The 16,127-nt window shown below is 55.6% G+C and overlaps 1 protein-coding gene across 1 annotated transcript; it reads left to right on the forward strand.

Annotated features, from left to right (window-relative positions):
* The first annotated feature begins 462 nt into the window (after positions 1–462).
* LOC129200065 (olfactory receptor 14A16-like) lies at positions 463–1,389 on the forward strand. The gene has a single exon (XM_054811320.1). It carries the CDS (start codon positions 478–480, stop codon positions 1,387–1,389), a length of 912 nt encoding a protein of 303 aa, XP_054667295.1. The 5' UTR covers positions 463–477.
* The last annotated feature ends 14,738 nt before the right edge of the window (positions 1,390–16,127 follow it).

Consider the following 16,127-nt stretch of genomic DNA (forward strand, 5'->3'; position numbering starts at 1 on the left):
ACTAAGCTACAAAGACCTGAGCCCTTTTGCCTGAACTGTCTCAAGACTCTTCCCGTTTTCCATGATAAAATGTGTATTTCTAACCCTCAGAGGAAAAATCCCCAGAGGTGATGGTCAAAAATAAAAACCACAGATAACATTCCTATAAGGACATGCTAAGAATCTCTTGTGTATCCCGCACTTTTCCAAATCATGAGTGCAGAGATTTAATTTCTCCATTGAAGGTGGATTACAGCTGACATCGCTTGTCTTCATTGGAGGTGTCACAAACCAGCTCCATGTACCCACTGCAGCTGAGCACAGCTGACTCCTCAGCTCCTCACCACACACTCAGCCAGCACAAACCAGAGAAAGGAAAAGCATTTCGAATAGGGATTATTTCTATGAAAAATGGAGTGGCTTTGCTTAGAGGAAGATGTCCTAACTTTTCCCCGTCCTTTGCTTTTTTGAACCAGCCCCCATGCCAAGAAATAGCACATGTCCAACAGCAGCTCCATCACTGAGTTCCTCCTCCTGGCATTGGCAGACACACGGGAGCTGCAGCTCTTGCACTTCTGGCTCTTCCTGGGCATCTACCTGGCTGCTCTCCTGGGCAATGGCCTCATCATCACTGCCATAGCCTGCGACCACCACCTCCGCACCCCCATGTACTTCTTCCTCCTCAACCTCTCCCTCCTCGACCTGGGCTCCATCTCCACCACTGTGCCCAAATCCATGGCCAATTCCCTCTGGGACACCAGGACCATCTCCTACACAGGATGTGCTGCTCAGGTCTTTTTCTTTTACTTTCTGATCTCAGCAGAATATTCCCTCCTCACCGTCTTGGCCTATGACCGCTACGTTGCCATCTGCCTACCCCTGCACTACGGGACCCTCCTGGGCAGCAGAGCTTGTGTCCACATGGCAGCAGCTGCCTGGGGCAGTGGGTTTCTCTATGCTGTGCTGCACACGGCCAATACATTTTCAATTCCTCTCTGCCAGGGTAATGCCCTGGACCAATTCTTCTGTGAACTCCCCCAGATCCTCAAGCTCTCCTGCTCAGGCTCCTACCTCAGGGAAGTTGGGCTTCTTATATTAAGCTGTTTTTTAGGTTTTGGGTGTTTTGTTTTCATTGTGCTGTCCTATGTGCAGATCTTCAGGGCTTTGTTGAGGATCCCCTCTGAGCAGGGACGGCACAAAGCCTTTTCCACGTGCCTCCCTCACCTGGCTGTGGTCTCCCTGTTTATCAGCACTGCCATATTTGCTCACCTGAAGCCTGCTTCCATCTCCTCCCCATCCCTGGACCTGGTGGTGGCAGTTCTGTACTCGGTGGTGCCTCCAGCATTGAACCCCATCATCTACAGCATGAGGAACCAGGAGCTCAAGAATGCCTTGAGGACACTAATCTAATGGACCTTGAACCACCAATAGTAATTTGTCTCCCCTTCTTCGCAAAGTTCCAAGAGTATATTTTAGGCCAGTACTCTGGGTTTTTATTTCTCTCATAATCATAGTTAGAGGTAATTGCTTGGGTTCATAGCACTTCTCTTGAGGCTCTGTCCTGTTGTGTCTGATCCTTTACGAATGTCCTGGTTCTGGCAAGGACAGAGTTAATTTCACAAGGAGCCAGGACAGGTGACCCAAGCTGGCCGGGGGCTATTCCATACCATGTGACATCATGCTCACCATAAAAGGGGGGCTAGTCGGGCAGTGGGGGGGTGGCGCGGTTTTCGGCACGGTTCTGGAATGGGCTGAGCTTCTAGTGGGTCGGTGGTTGGATCGGTAAATTGTTCTCTGTTATCACCCATTGTGAATATCTGTTATCAGTGCTGTTGTTGATTGTTTTCCCTCTCCCTTGCTGTCCCAGTAAACTGCCCTTATCCCAATCCTCGAGGCTTTGCCCTTGTTTTTCTGTTCTCTCCACATCCTGCCGGGGGAGGGGTGAGCGAGCAGCGCGTGGTGCTTAGCTGCCGGCTGGGCCTAAACCACGTCATCAGGAGAAACTTGTCATCTGTTTGCTGGAGCAGCTGGGAAGTATCGACCTCACTACGGGATGGACAACAGGGTAGTAACAACTGCAGGATTTTATGGGCAGGAGCACTGAAGGGCAGAGCACAAGTACTGAGCGCTGAGTAGAGCTCAGTACCACTGGTCTCTAAGGACAGCCTCCTGCAACAGCCCATAAGGATATTCAGTTGACTCTCTCAAAGGAGCTCAGTGGCACCAAGATGAGATGTTACTACTGAAGTTAAAGAAGAAACAAAGACAGTGCAGGGCTGCTGCAGAACTTAGCAAGAGCAGGTGTAAATAGGTCTGAGATGCTCTATGTTGCCTTTGGCTCAGTCTTCATCAGCAAGGTCTCCCAGGCCCTTGCACCTTGAAGCAGAACCCATGGAGAACAACCATCAGTGGGTGGGGATGAAATCTAGGGTCACTTGATCAAACTCAACCCTTGCCAGTCCATGAGATGGGAGGGACTTCACCCAAGGATGCTGAGAGAGCAGGCCAAAGTCACGGGGACACTGCCTCATCTCATATTGGACAGGTGATCAGTTTAGCAGAAGCCATTCAGCTGGTACACACCAGAGGATCTGCTAACCTTCCTGGTCCTGCCCAAACAAAGCCTGCGCATACTGTGGGAGGAGGTAAGGTCCCCATAGCGCACACAGGGAGCTGGCTGGGGAAGGCAGTGTGGGCTGCTCCTCCCCTGGGAACAAGCAAGCCCATCTGTGAGATTGTCTTGGCTCAAGGACCTGGCTGTACTCGGTGGGTAATGTGGAAGGATGGGAGATCTGGTGTGTACCTCAAGGAGATCTAACCTTGGGGGAAAATCCTCCATGATGTGAGTTGCATGTGCTAGGAAGCAAGGCAGCAGGAACCACTTGAACCAACAGCGGGCAATCCTCACGAGGAATGGGGCGAGTACTTCACCTGTCCTGAGTGATCACCTTGGCAGATGGGACCCAAGTCATTGACACGTGTGGGGGTGGAGGGAGTGGGCCTGGAATGAGTGAACAATATCAGCGTGTGTCAAGGAACAGGGTGTAGTGGTTAATGAGGATGTGTAAACCTGACTGTTGGAAGTAAAGATGGTTTAAGTACGGAGTACAAGTTGTAAGTGTTGGTAAGAGGGGATTGTGGGAACGAGAAAGAGAGAGAATGGAAAGGCTCGAGTAGGGTGTAGAAATGCAACAACACAGGAATTGGGCGATTGTGTACATCCTGAATGTGTACACTCAGGTGTATCAGTCAACGTGGGACCTGAGCATGACGGAAATGCTGTGGAATAAGGGTGCGGATTGTACTGGGACTAGGTGGGATGGGGTTAATTTTCCTCATAGCAGCTCATATGGTGCTTTGCATTGGTGGCCCAAACAGTGGTGATAACACACCCATATTTTAGCTATTGCTGAGCAGTGTGTGCACAGTGTCAAGGCCTTCTCTGTTCCAATGAGTAGTTTGGAGTTCTTGACAGTGGAAGAGCAGGGCCAAGCATTTTGCTCTGTATGGGTTTCAACATCCACTTTTTTTAGTAGTGGAGGAGCAACAGGAGCCCCTGTCAGAAGAGACAGTGTGTTGTCCCATGCCCTACACAGCCAAGTCCAGCCAGCACTGCAATAGCCCTACTGCTGGCACAAGCTGAGCTCATCAGCAAAGCTGGTGGTGCCTCTGTGAAAGCATATTTCAGAAAGGGCACAAATGCCAGAGTGAGACAGGAGTAAGGTAGGAAAAAAAAACAGTGAGGAAAAAATCCTGCAGACAGCAAGGTCAGGGAAGAAGGAGAGGGAGGAGGTGCTGCAGACACCAGAGCAGAGATTCCCTTGCAAATCATGGAGAAGACCATGGTGAGGCAGGCTGACCCCCACCAGCCCATGGAGGTTAATGTTGGAGCAGACAGTCACCTGCAGCCCTTGGAGGACCCCATTCCAGAGCAGGTGGTTGCCCCCAAAGGAGGCTGTGACCATGTGGGAAGCCCATGCTGGAGCAGGCTCCTCAAGGACTTCTGACCCCATGGGGGACCCACCTTCCACTAGACCAGGTTGCTCAAAGCCCCATCCAGCCTGGCATTGAACACTTCCACAGACAGGGCATCCACAACTTCTCTGGGCAACCTGTGCCCGTGTCTCACCACCCTCACCAGATAAAATTTCATCCTTATGTTCAATCTAAACCTACCCTCTTCCAGTTTAAAAGCCTCTTGTCCTATCACTACAGGCCCTGGTAAAAAGTCTCCCTCTTCCCGTAAGCCTGCCCTATACACTGTATGCCTGCAATAAGGTCTCCTGTCACAAATCCTGATCCAGACTCCTCCCGACTACACCAATTTGTCACAGACGGGCGATTTAGACCAATTAAAGAACCACCGCCAGAAGTATCAGCAAAAGCAGTTTTACTGCACCTTAACAAAGTCAGATGGCAAGGATCACTCTATTCCTTACTGCACAGAGGATATAACAATGATTCACAGCTACCAAAACAGAATCAAAGTCACCAATACAAAATCTTAGTGCACTCTTACACAAGATTAAGCACAATATCAGTCACTTAGCAAAGATCTGCAGTGGGTAAGAGGTCTCAGCCTTGAGGAGTAACCTTGAGAGGTGTCCCAGCTCAAGGAGAGATCACCACTGGGCAGCCAGCTGCTTAGCAGGGAGAGCTCAAAGAAGATACCCTTAGGCTGCCACATTTATGGAATAGAGTGGTTGGCTCACAGGCAAATTCCATGTGATGGGAAAGGTATGCATGAGACTCCTTGTACCCACAACTTTCTTTGTTCCCTGACAAATGAGTCTTGGAGGAACCACCTGTTACTCATGTCTTAATCATGTGATGGGTGTTCCAGTTTCCAAGCCCATATACATCAATGCTCACCATGTCCCTCTGCTCCTGTTTTCAGAGACCAGACTGGAACTAGAGAAGTTGTTGGCCAGGTTACACCTGGGCCTTTACCTCCTTTGGACCCTGAACCAAACTACTGCTGGTTTGGTCAGGGAGTCGAGTGGATCCATCACAGGGACTCAGCTTCCTCCCATACCTGCCACAAACCCACAGCTGGTGGGAGGACTCTTGCCTCAGTTCACAAGTGCGCACACAATACAGTCCTCCAAAGAGTGGAAGAAACCACATGTGCCTCCTGTCTTCGAGAAGGGCAAGAAGAAGGACCCAGGGAACTACCGGCCAGTCAGCCTCACCTCTCTCTCCCTGGGAAGGAGATAGAGCAGCTAATCCTGGAAACATTCTTCCAGGCACACTGTACTGGTTTGGGCTGGGATGGAGTTAATTTTCTTCACGGCAGCCCCTGTGGTACTGTGTTTGGGATTTGTCACCAAAACAGAGTTGCCAACACACCGATGGTGTAGCTATTGCTGAACCATGTTTGCACAGCATCAAGGCCTTCTCTGTTCTCTCTCTTCCTCCCCAGCGAGTAAATTGTATTTGTGGATGAGGGAAGAGGAAGGGGATGTCATTCAGCAAGGCAAAGATTTACACTGTGTATTGGTGGTGGTGTCCAGGCTTTGGCAGCAGGGGGGATGCGGGGGTGTCCTCTGTGAGAAGACACCAGGGGCTGCCTCCCCATGCCAGACAGAGCTGGTTCCAGCAGGCTCCTAGCAGACCACCATTGCACAAAATCGAGCCCATCAGTGAAGCTGGTGGGACCTTTACAAAAGCATATTTAAGAAAGGACACAAGTGCCAGAATGGGAGAGGAGTAAGGGAGACAAAATGTGAGAAACAGCCCTGCAAGCACGGAGGTTGGTGAAGAGGGAGGGGGAAGAGGTGCTCCAGGCACAAGAGCAGATTGCCTCCTGCAGCCCATGGAGAATATCAGAGTAGAGCCGGTATTTCCCTGCGGCCCATGGAGAAGACCATGGTGGGGAAAGTAAGCCCTGCAGTCCGTCGAGGACCCAACACTGAAGATGTTGGACAATTCCTGAAAGAATGCTGGATGGAGGACAGCCCATGCTGGAGTGGGTTTGTCTTGAAGGACTGTAGCCCATAGGAGGGACCCCATGGGAAAAGTCTTAGAGGGAAGGAGCAGCAGAGAGGAACTGTTATGGACTGACCGCAACTCCCATTCCCCATCCCCCTGCCCTGCTCAGCGGGGAGGAGATAGAGGAGTTGGGAATGAAGGAGTGAGTGAAGTGGAGCCAGGGACAAAAGGGTTGGGAGGAGGCCTTCCCTGGGGAAGGAGGTAAGGTCTTCCACCAGCCCCACGCTTCTTCCACGGGCAGCCTTTGCAGTTGCACATGCCTGGTCTGCCCATTTACCTTCACCACTGTCCCGTTTGTACAAGGCCCACAGACATCTTGGCATGCCCAGTGTAAGCTGGCCTCCACCAAAGCTGGAGCCCACCTGGCCTTGGGGTCAGGGAGGAGCCAGGTCCCCTCTGCTCTGGGCTGGGCACAGCTTTCCCCTGGGAACCTCCCTGAGGAGCACTCCTCCTGGGTGCCAGCCTGTGGCCTGGCATGGGTGGCACGGGGACCAGGGCTGCTGGGGCAGGGCTGAAGTAGCTCAGCTGGGAGAGCGTTAGACTGAAGATCTAAAGGTCCCTGGTTCAACCCCGGGCTTCAGCAATCATTTTCTCCCTCAGATTTTTGCAGACCTGTCTGCCTTCCTCCAGCCTGCCCCAGCCCTGCTTGCTCCTTCACCTCTTGCCAGAGCACTGTCCCTGCTCTGTAGCTGCAGCCCTGCAGCTCAGAAGGAGCCTTCCTCCAGCACCACGAGTCCCCAGCCTCCCCCTGGGCAGGACTCTCCATTCAGTGCTCCTCTGGGGTGGTCTCCAGCTCTCCCTCCTTCCCTGCTCCACAGGGATCGAGGTCTCTCCACTGCGCGGTCTCTGCAAAGACCCTGTCTCTCTCCTCTTTCTCATTCTCCATGGTGCACAGACTGCTCCTCTCCTCACACCCCCCTTCACCTGGTTCTCAGTTCCCAGACCAGAGGCCACTGTCCCCCCCCACTCCCAGGCAGAGGCACTCCCTGGAGCTGAGGCCTGAATGGCAGCACCCTTCCTCTGGAGGTCTGTCGCAGCGAGACCTCTGATGTGCCCAGGACAGCTGACCAAGCCGTGCTGAGGATCACCCACTGCAGTGCATGGGCGTCGTGTGTAGTCACACGCTGTCCTGAGCAGAGTTTCTTGCCCCCCTTGACCCGCCTGCTGCAATGACTGATGAAACACCTCTGTGCTCCTCTCTGGGCATCAGCCCCAGGGCGATGGAAGCCTGCCCTTCACCCCACCTCCAGGGATGCTGGCGGGGAGGGGGGGTGCAGGGGGAGGCCCGCTACCTGGATGAGGGGGTGAGAGGTTTCTGTCCCCATGTCCCCCCACTGCACACCCTGGGGTGCCATCAGAGCCTGGGGACACCTCACCCCAGGCAGGGTGTTTCCCTCACCCTGTTGCTCTGCTCCTCCTGTGGAGCTGGGGACAGATGGGAGACAGACGGCTGTTGCCCTGGGTGGCAGAGGAGGCTCGGGGGCTTTCTCCTCTCCATCAAGCCCAGAGTGGGTCAGAGCGTGGGAGCAGCGCCTGCAGCAAGAGCCTCCTTCTGCCCCATTGCCCTGCCGAGATGTGGAAGGGCCAATGCTCTGCAGTGCACCCCTGTGCCAGGATCAGGCCCCCGTGGAGAGGCCGTCCTGACTTCCCCCATCTCAGGAGGCTTCAAATGCTGTTTTCTGCAGAGGGTCCCCGGGCACCCAGGGGACAACAGGGCTGTGCTTGTCATAGACATGTCACGGCAGCAGAGTGTCTGTCCTGCTGGCAGGCGTGAAGGGGATGTAGCTCAGCGGCAGAGCGCCTGCTTCGCATGTGGGAGGTCCTGGGTTCGATCCCCGGCATCTCCAAGGGTGCTTTTTCCCCCAGTGCCCAGCCTCAGGTGGGTACAGGCTGGAGCTGGAGCACTGGTCCTCTCCAGGCACTGTGGGCCTGCCCTGCCCACCCAGGGCCTGTCTGTGGGGTGAGGAGGGCTGTGTGCGCTGCCTCTGCTGAGCCACCTCCCAGAGGTGCTGGACCTGAGCTCAGGTGCAGATCCCATCCCAGCTGGGAAACACCCCCCTGTGCCAGCAGCTAGGGGTGTCTGAGCTGGACCAGCCTGGACAGGCCTGTGGGACTCCCAGCTGGTGGAATGGCATTTCTTACCCTATCCCTGTCTCCAGGTCTTTCTCCCTCTGCCATCACCACTGCCTTGAGCAGAGGAACCCAGAGGTGCTGAGGTCAGGCACAGCCCTGCAGAGGTGGGACTGCTGGGGCTGGTACCCACCTCTTGTTCCTGGGGGTTTGGTGTCTCCGTCCAGCCCATGCTGGTGGGATCAGGGAGACACAGGCCTGTCCAAAGCCATGCACAGGCAGCAAGGGCCAGGAGATGGTGCCTCAGCTGTTCTCACACCAAAACCACCTGCAACCCAAAGTGGGACATGAGACATGGCCTTTTACTGCAGGGTGCTCAGTGCCCCCCAGGAACAGTGGGCCCAAATTCAGAGAAATAAGGTATAAAAGTGAAGTACAGAAGAAGGGCGGTGGGGTGGGGATATCTTCTGAACACAGGATGTTTGGTGCCAGTATGGACACTGAGCTGCGGACTCAAGCCGCCCCAGGTGGGGACCAGGGAGAAGAGCCCAGTGTCTGCCCCATGCCACCTCCCTGCCAGCTCTGCCCTCCCCCAGGGGTAATATTTCTCCCTTACGCTGGCACCTGGCAGAGCTTTGCCTCCTCCTTCTCCTCCTCCTCCGGGAGATGAGCCACAGAGCCCAGGGGTGTGTGTGAGGGGGCAGCACACCTGAGCAGAAAGAGCCCATTTCAGGGCATTTTGGGGCCTGAACAGTCTGGGCCTGCGGGCTGGGTCTGTTCTCTGCAGCAATGCGGGATCATCACTGTACCCCAGATCTGTGCTTGCTCCTGCAGCAGCTCCCCAGGACCTACACAAGGGGCCTGATGGTGAGACCCCAACCCTCTGCACTGCTGCCTCACGCTGGGCAGAGCACGGCTGTGGAAATCCCTCAGGAGAGGAGAGTTATCAGGGAGAGACCCTCAAGGTCATCATCATGGGTGACACACATGGGCACAGCAAACACAGCCTCCTTCCCTTGGGAAAGTCCCACTGGGCAGGCTCCAGCCCTGCATCTCACAAGGCCAGGGACTGCCAGCAGGAAAGCTCTAAGGATCAGGGTAGAGGGGTCTGTGACCCTGGGCTTCCCCCATATCCCTCAAGGTTACCCCAGGGGTGGAGGAGCTCCCAGCAAGGAATGGGTCAACACTGCCATGAGAGATGCTCTTGGTGACAGTTGCCTCCTCCCCTCTTCTGCTCTAGGGCCAGATCCTGCTGTTTGCAGTGCTACCCACCTGGGGCTGCTCCCCTGCAATGGACACCCAACACACCTTCTGGTCTGCAGCAGAGAAGCCCATCAGGGAAGAGCTTGAGGGGTCTGAAGACCCACCGGTGGGACCTGGGAGGGCAGTTTGGGTTTCAGGTTCCTGCCCAAGTGTCAAACCCTTCTCCCTACCCAGCTCCTGCGAGAGTCATTTCTCTGCCCATGGGAGCTGGGGCAGGTGAAAGCCCCAGCCCAGGGAGAGGGACCCTGGCTGAGCTCCCAGCAGTGCCGGCTTTAGGGGAGGGACACAAAATACCCTCTGCCATGGAAATGTGCCCAAATTAGCAGCCTCCCAGACAGGACCATCTCCAGAGCAGGGGCTGGATGATGGTTTTGGGCAGCAGCCCATGTCTCCTGGGGATCCTTTCTCCCTCCCCTGGACTCTCCCTCCTCTGCCTCCCACAGCACTGAGGGAAAGGTCCCCCCATTGCTCCTGCTCTCATCCCCCCTGCACCTGCACACAGGTACTGCCCCAACACAAACCCTCACTGACACCCCTGGGAGGCAGCAGGAGGGCAGGGCTGGGGGCTGGAGCGCAGCAGGACGAGGGGGTCCCAGGGCTGCCGTGGGGCCTTACAGTCCCTGCCCAGGAAGGAGGCAGCTCTGGGGATCTACCAGCACTGCTCCAAGGTCTGTGAGGGCCCAAGGGAGCAGGAACAGCTCATGGAGACTGGGGACCTGGCAGAGCCAGGGAAGGGGCAATCCCAGCCCCGTGTGCCCCAGCAAGTGCCTCTGTACCCTGTGCCAGGACAGTGGGGAGCAGAGCTGCCTCCTAACCACTGTGGGAGGTGATCCATGGGACGTGAGACCCCCTGGGGCTGGATTGGGTGTTCAGGGCACAGTGGCCACCTTAGGGCTCGTTTCTGTGGGGCCACAGCCCAGGGTTCACCCCAACACAGCAGCTCTGTCATAGCCTCTGTGCCACGGGACCAGTGTGGCCCAGGCAGGGCCTGGGGGAAAGAGCAGCTGGGGAACCCCAGGGTGAGGAAATGGGCGCTCCCTCTGGGGTGCATCACGAGACCTTGCAGGGAGCCATTTTTGCTGGAAACTGTGGCTGGCAGGATGGAAATGTCTCTGTCAGCAGGAATATTCCCCAGGGAACATGGGCTCTCGAAGCTCCACAGCCTGACCCTGAACCCAGGCTGAAGAGCGTGGGGCAAGAAGACGAGACCTCCTCAGCTGGGCTGGCCAAGCCCTGCTGCCCAACATGGTCCCCCGGCCCTGCAGTGCAGGCACTAGATAGAGCAGGGTGCGTTCTTGGGGTGGGGAAACGTCTCCAGCAGCACAGTCCCTGTGGCAGCCCTCCATGCCTCCACCCGCAGCAGCCCTCCATTTGGCAGCCCCCCACCAGTACCTGCCCCTGCACAACCTCAGTCATGTCCCATGCAGGTGTCAGCAGTCACCCGTGCGGTGGGATCTGCAGGGTGTGGGACAGAAGAGAGACGGCACCGGGCTGGCCGTGCCCCAGGACAGGCACTGAGCCCAGCAGGAGGACGGAGCTGGCCCCACAACCAAGGTCCCTTCCCAGGGCTGGGTGTATGGCCAGCGAGGGAAATGGACGATGCGTGGGGCGGTTTCTCCCACTTGCCCTGGGGCAGCTTCCCCAGCGTGTCCAGGGAACATGGCACAGAGCAGCTCCTCTCTCCTGCACCTGTGATGACTTGCTTCCTTCTCGAGGAGATCAGGCTCTGCTCCACAGGCCCACTGGAGCGGGTCCTCCCCCTGGAGGGTCACACAGCTCCGATAACGTCAGGCTGTTCCTGTCCTGGGCACTTTCCAGTCCAGCCCATCCCCTCCCCGGCTCTCCCCCACCTTCCCTGCCCTCTCCCCAGCGCAGCCCAGCAGAGCAGCCCAGTCTGGGCTGGCAGTCTGGGCTGCTGCAGAGCTCTGGGCACTCAGCCCACAGCCCCAGCCCCTCGGAAGGGCACAGCAGCTGCTGGGAGGCAGAGGGGGGGCTCAGCCTCCCCATCGGCCCCAGGCCTGCAGCTGGCCCCAAGTGCCAGCGCAGGCCACTCCCTCTCGGCCTCTCCTGCATTGACGCTGCAGGGGATCCCCAGCCCTGACCGCCTTTGCCCCACTCTGCCTCCCCGCCAGCCCTGCTCCCCAGGACACCAGCAGAGTCCTGGCCCTGCGGCTCCTCAGGCACCTCCTGCATCTCTCCACTCTCCTGCCCTGTGCCTGCTGCATCTTCACGGACTCCCACAGCACTGCAGAGTCTTTCTTTGCGGGTACCTGGAGTGAGTGCTCTGCCCTGGGGGGACTTCATCTCAGGGTCTTTCGCCTTCTGAGTCTCCATTCACTTCCCACCCCAGAGTACCTGCAGTGTCCCCATCCTCTCCTGACCACACCAGATTCCTTTCCACTCTGCCATCAGCCCCGTCATACCTGTGACAGCCTGAGGAAGGGGGCTGGGAGCTCGTGCACCATTTCCAATGCCCCTGGACACCAAGACGAGAGCCTTCAACTAAGTGCTTGGTGTCTGACAGTGATACCATGAGATTATTTCCCCAAAGAGAAGGAGAAAACCAGGCAGAAGAGACTTGGAAAGTCCAATTCCTCTGGCTTGTTCTTAGCCACAGCTGTATCAAGGAGTGCCCAGGGTGCAGGCACCTCCCTCAGGAGATCCCCTTTTATTGCAGAGAGGCTATTAGGAAGGCAAAAGGTGACACATGGGGACTTCAGGGATCAGACACAACAGGACAGAGCCTCAAGAAAAGTGCTATGAACCCAAGCAATTACCTCTAAGTATGATTATCAGAGAAAAAAAAAAACAAACAAAGTACTGGCCTAAAATATGTTCTGGACACTCTGCAGAGAAGGGGAGACAAATTACTGTTATTGGTGCAAGGTCCATTGGACTAGTTTCCTCAGGGCCTCCTTGTGCTCCTGGTTCCTCATGCTGTAGATGAGGGGGTTCACTGCTGGAGGCACCACCGAGTACAGAACTGCCACCACCAGGTCCAGGCATGGGGAGGAGATGGAGGGGGGCTTCAGGTGAGCAAATGTGACAGTGCTGATAAGCAGGGAGACCACAGCCAGGTGAGGGAGGCACATGGAAAAGGCTTTGTGCCGTCCCTGCTCAGAGGGGATCCTCAGCACGGCCCTGAAGATCTGCACATAGGACACCACAATGAAAACAAAACACAGTAAGAATAAACAGACACTAACCACAATAAGCCCAACTTCCCTGAGGTAGGCATCTGAGCAGGAGAGCTTGAGGATCTGGGGGATTTCACAGAAGAACTGGTCCAGAGCATTGCCCTGGCAGAGTGGTATAGAAAATGTATTGGCCGTGTGCAGCACAGCATAGAGAAACCCAGTGCCCCAGGCAGCTGCTGCCATGTGGACACAAGCTCTGCTGCCCAGGAGGGTCCCGTAAGTGCAGGGGTTTGCAGATGGCAATGTAGCAGTCATAGGCCATGACAGTGAGGAGAGAATATTCTGCTGAGATCAGAAAGAAAAAGAAAAAGACCTGAGCAGCACATCCTGCATAGGAGATGGCCCTGGTGTCCCAGAGGGAATTGGCCATGGCTTTGGGAACAGTGGTGGAGATGGAGCCTAGGTCGAGGAGGGAGAGGTTGAGGAGGAAGAAGTACATGGGGGTGTGGAGGTGGTGGTCGCAGGCTATGGCAGTGATGATGAGGCCATTGGCCAGGAGAGCAGCCAGGTAGATGCCCAGGAAGAGCCAGAAGTGCAAGAGCTGCAGCTCCCGTGTGTCTGCGAATGCCAGGAGGAGGAACTCAGTGATGGAGCTGCCATTGGACATTTGCTCCCTCTGCACACAAGGGCACTATCCAAGGGGGAAACGCAGTGAAGAGTCAGGACAGACACCTGTGAGCAGAACCTATTCCATTCATCACAGTAAGCAACCACAAGTGTCCTCTGTCTGTCTTCACGCACATCCTGGCGTGATCCTTGGATTGTGCTGGCTGAGGGTGCAATGCAGAGCAGGGGCCTCTTCTATGGGCTCCAGAGGAGTCAGTCCTGCTGTGCAGCAACAGGCAGAGAGGAAACAGGAGTGATCACAGGTTAAATCTACCCGTGATATAAGAGAGATTTGACCCTTGCCACTCCCAATTCACCTGAGTGCAGAACAGAACTGTGGGGGTTTCTTTTGTTGATTTTGCTCCCGTTACCCCTTTCCCACCTGAGGAGGAGGCTGAGGTGAGTGAAGGGACTTTACCAGGTTCCTTGAAGAGGTGTTGACCAATGGCTGTAATGCTGTCAGTGTCTCGCACTGTGGTGCTACCCTGAGAGCTCCATGACCATATTTGTGCACCACCACCACAAGAAACGGGAAAAGCACAGGCTCTGGAAAGCACCTTTCCTTCCAGGTAGCCCCTGCCTTGATGTGCTTCTTGAGAAGTCCCCTGGGACATGTGCTGGGAGTGATCTGGAGCTGTGAGCAGCCCTGACCCACGCAGCACCCTCTTGACATCAGAAGGACCCTGACCTGCTAGAGATCTCTCCTTCCACCCACAGCTTCTCCCTGCAGTGCCCTGGGCAGCTCCCCGGGCAGGCTGAGTGCTGACCCTGGCAGACAGCAGAGTCCCTGCCCCGGCACACAGCCCCTGGGCTGCAGGGACCCTGCTCTGAAGGACACAACTGGGCACCCCTGCCTGCACACCCACCCTCACACCCTGCAGCCAACCCCGGGACAAGGCAGCCGTCATGCTCTGTCCCTCTGACGATGCTGCAGGGAACCCTGCGCTGGAGGATGCCCTTACCTCCTCTGCTCTGGAGAAAGGTCCTATAGGCTGTGACCTGTGACAGCTTGAGGAGAACCCTTCAGGAACCGCAGTGGCACTTGCCTGTACCCAGAGACTTACTGTGTAGAGGGCTGTGAAGATTTCTCCTTCCCTGAGCTCTCAGCATCCTCCCACTCTCTGCCTCACTCCTCTCCCAGCGCCCTCAGCCCTGCTGTGCTCTGCAGAGGAGCTGCTCCTGGCCAGAGATGTCTCTCTGCAGGGCTGCCCACTTGCCATGAGCTCCCTTTGTCCCAGGAGAGCAGCAGCAGAGGACCAGCCCAAGGCGGCCTTTTAATGACCCCTCTGCTGGGTTTGGGGATGAGTCCATGAAGCTCAGACCCTGAGAGGAATTTGATGAAACCTCTCAAGAAGTCACAGTCAGATGTAAACTCCACAGTTTCTCAGAGGGTTAATGGGTCCCCCTGAGGGACATTACCAACAAAGCCTCCCCAGGGGCTGGTTAGAGCAGGCAAGTGGAGGCAGTGATGACAGGTAGGCAAAGGCAATGGCAAGGTGGCTCTGATGCTGAGTAACCTGGAAGTGTTAAATGAAGCCAGATGGACAAGCCCTGACCCCCATCCCCTTGGAAGGGAGATCCTGTCCCTCACATGTTGCTCAGGGCTCTTCCTGGGCCAGTGGGATGTGGGGATGTGCAATGCCTGGAGCAGGACTATGGTGGAGCAAGGAGGTCATGAGGTCTTCCTGAATCAATTGAAGGCACCTTCTGGTCGGCCTTGACTGCAGAGACAATAGCCATAGCCATGATGATGCAGAGGTCATCTGTGGTTGGGGTCTTTCAGCCTTGCCACAGCCCTCAGCAGTGTCCAATACAGCCTGCCCTACAGTGTCCCGCACCTGCACCTCTTTCTTTGAAGACACCCAATCCTTTTTTCCATTTCACCCCAATATCTCACTAGCCTTACTGATATCGCTCCATCGTCCCTGGCTGTTCCTTGAAAGAGAAAGCCATGGGCTGGTCCAGACTCCCTCTGGGCACCCTATTCTACATCAGCACTGCCCTTGGAGTCACATTTCCTTCTCCTCATTTCTCGTCTCAGCCTCCCAAACCACACTTTGAGGTGCTCTTCCTTTTTCCTCCTTTTTTTCCACTATGAAGAAAAGCTCCAGCATCTTTGACAGCATCCTTCAAGTAGCTGCAGGTTGTGAGTGTGGTGCTCTGAGCCTCCACTTCAGCAGCCTGAAGAACCTCAGGTCCTTCAGCCTCCCCAGACAGGGCATGTGCTTGAGGCCCCACGTCCTATATTGGCCATCCTCCTCGGGACTCTCTCCATTCCTCCCCACTTGACTACAACAGGAAGCCCCACAGAGGGACACACGGGTCCAGGCTTATTCTTCCCCCCAGTGCAGGACTGGCCATTTCTCCTTGTAACATTTCAAGAGGTTTCTGTTCTCTAAACCCCAGAGTTTCTCAAGGTCCCCGAGACTGAAGCTCAATATTTGTGTGCAGATGGTCACCGTGATGGTGGTGTCCCTCACAAGGTAACAGCACGGGGAGTTGCAGGGTAATACAAATAGTAGAAGGTGGTGCTACTTTAATGCAATTTCCTTCCAATGTAGGATTATCCATGGTGACCATCTCAGAAACAGCTTCAAAGCCAGCAAAGCCAGGGCCAGTGAGGAAAGAGTGAACAGAGGTGGGCTGTTAGTGTGGGAGGGTACAAGAAGGATCAAAGGGAAGAGAAGAGGGAGAAAGGAAATAGAAGGTGAAGCGGAACACTAGATCAAGGCTGTTTTGGGGGTACCTGCCATGCAGCTCTGCATCTGAGCAGCAGTGAGTGGTTTGGGACAGGAATGACACAGATTACCTGACCAAACATAGTCTGGCTTTCCTCATGGTCATGGGGAACCTGAGTGCTTTCCTTACCATGGAGAAGGGAAGACCTGTGGTGGAAGGAAATGGACAGACATTCGTGCTGGGAAGGGACCCTAGGAGGTCTCAAGGCCAATGTGCATCACACAGCAAGGGCAGCTATCAGGTCACACCAGGTTGCTCAGGGAGTTTCTTCATGTTGGCTTT

The sequence above is a fragment of the Grus americana genome (assembly GCF_028858705.1).
Source record: "Grus americana isolate bGruAme1 chromosome 27 unlocalized genomic scaffold, bGruAme1.mat SUPER_27_unloc_1, whole genome shotgun sequence".
NCBI classification, from domain to species: Eukaryota; Metazoa; Chordata; class Aves; order Gruiformes; family Gruidae; genus Grus; species Grus americana.